Raw genomic sequence first — 985 nt, forward strand, 5'->3', positions numbered from 1 at the left:
GCCTTCGACAAGGTCACATCAATATGTGAAAGTTTTCAGATTCATGATGCAGCTCAGTCCATCCACCATTTATCATTCCAGTGATTTTATCGTAAGTATTTGAGCTTATTGAGGGTTTTCATTACTTTGTTCATAACATTGATACTAATTACATTAAAGTTAGGCTAATTAGTTTCATGCTCGTCTTGTTAAAAGCGAATTTTAAGAATCACTCCGGGTTGGGTGTCCTAGATAATTTTCTACAACATGGCACACTAAACGTAATTAGTCACACAATGTACAGGTGTGTCAAGAACAGTTCATATCAGTATATATTTGAACAGACAATCCCGAATATAGCCTATGAATTTGTCTTTTCCTTGCCAACGACACTGGCGTTAGTTTCTTTTCACTCAGAAGTAAAAAAAATCACAAGAAAAGGCACTGGTGGAGGAGTGAGAGAAGACACAACTCACCAGAAGCTTCATGGTGGTGGATGCTGTGTTCTGGGCTAACGCTCGCTGCCTTTATATACCGGCCTCTTGCCCCACGACCTGGCACTCGCCCCTCTATTCTTCCCCCCTCCCCTCCCCCATGATGGAAACTCATGCAAGGTCAAACCTTCCTTCTTGCACCTGCCTGGCACCCCGTTTGCGCCTACCCGGGGTCAAGGAGTGAAGTGCGTCACTGTCAAATCAAGGCACTGTTTCACTGAGAGCCATTTCAAAGCGGGCGTGGTCATTACTGGCAGTTTTTTTTAGATGAATGGGGAACTGACACCTGTGCCAAGCGCTCCCTCCATACAAAAAAGTAATAGAGAGTAAATTAGCGGTCTTTTCTGACCATCCAAAATTATACGGGCCATATCTTGATGGTATTTGAGTCAAGTCACTTAAGAAAGTAAGATGGATGTACGTTAGGAAATGTTTAGGTGACTGCCCCTTTGATAAGAAAGGCAAATCGACATGAATACTCGGAAAAAAACGCTCACAAAAAGTTGAATCGA

General features: G+C 42.7%; 1 protein-coding gene across 1 annotated transcript in view; it reads right to left on the reverse strand.

The window, feature by feature from the left end:
• LOC119586875 (pupal cuticle protein 36-like) overlaps window positions 1-481 on the reverse strand; it is a 3,176-nt gene extending 2,695 nt beyond the window's left edge. The window contains exon 1 of the mRNA XM_037935607.1: window positions 456-481. Within this exon, the coding sequence (XP_037791535.1) occupies window positions 456-467 (12 nt within the window). The 5' untranslated portion in view covers window positions 468-481. The remainder of the gene's footprint in view (window positions 1-455) is intronic.
• Window positions 482-985: the final 504 nt, after the last annotated feature.

The sequence above is a fragment of the Penaeus monodon genome, chromosome 22, assembly GCF_015228065.2.
Source record: "Penaeus monodon isolate SGIC_2016 chromosome 22, NSTDA_Pmon_1, whole genome shotgun sequence".
NCBI classification, from domain to species: domain Eukaryota; kingdom Metazoa; phylum Arthropoda; class Malacostraca; order Decapoda; family Penaeidae; genus Penaeus; species Penaeus monodon.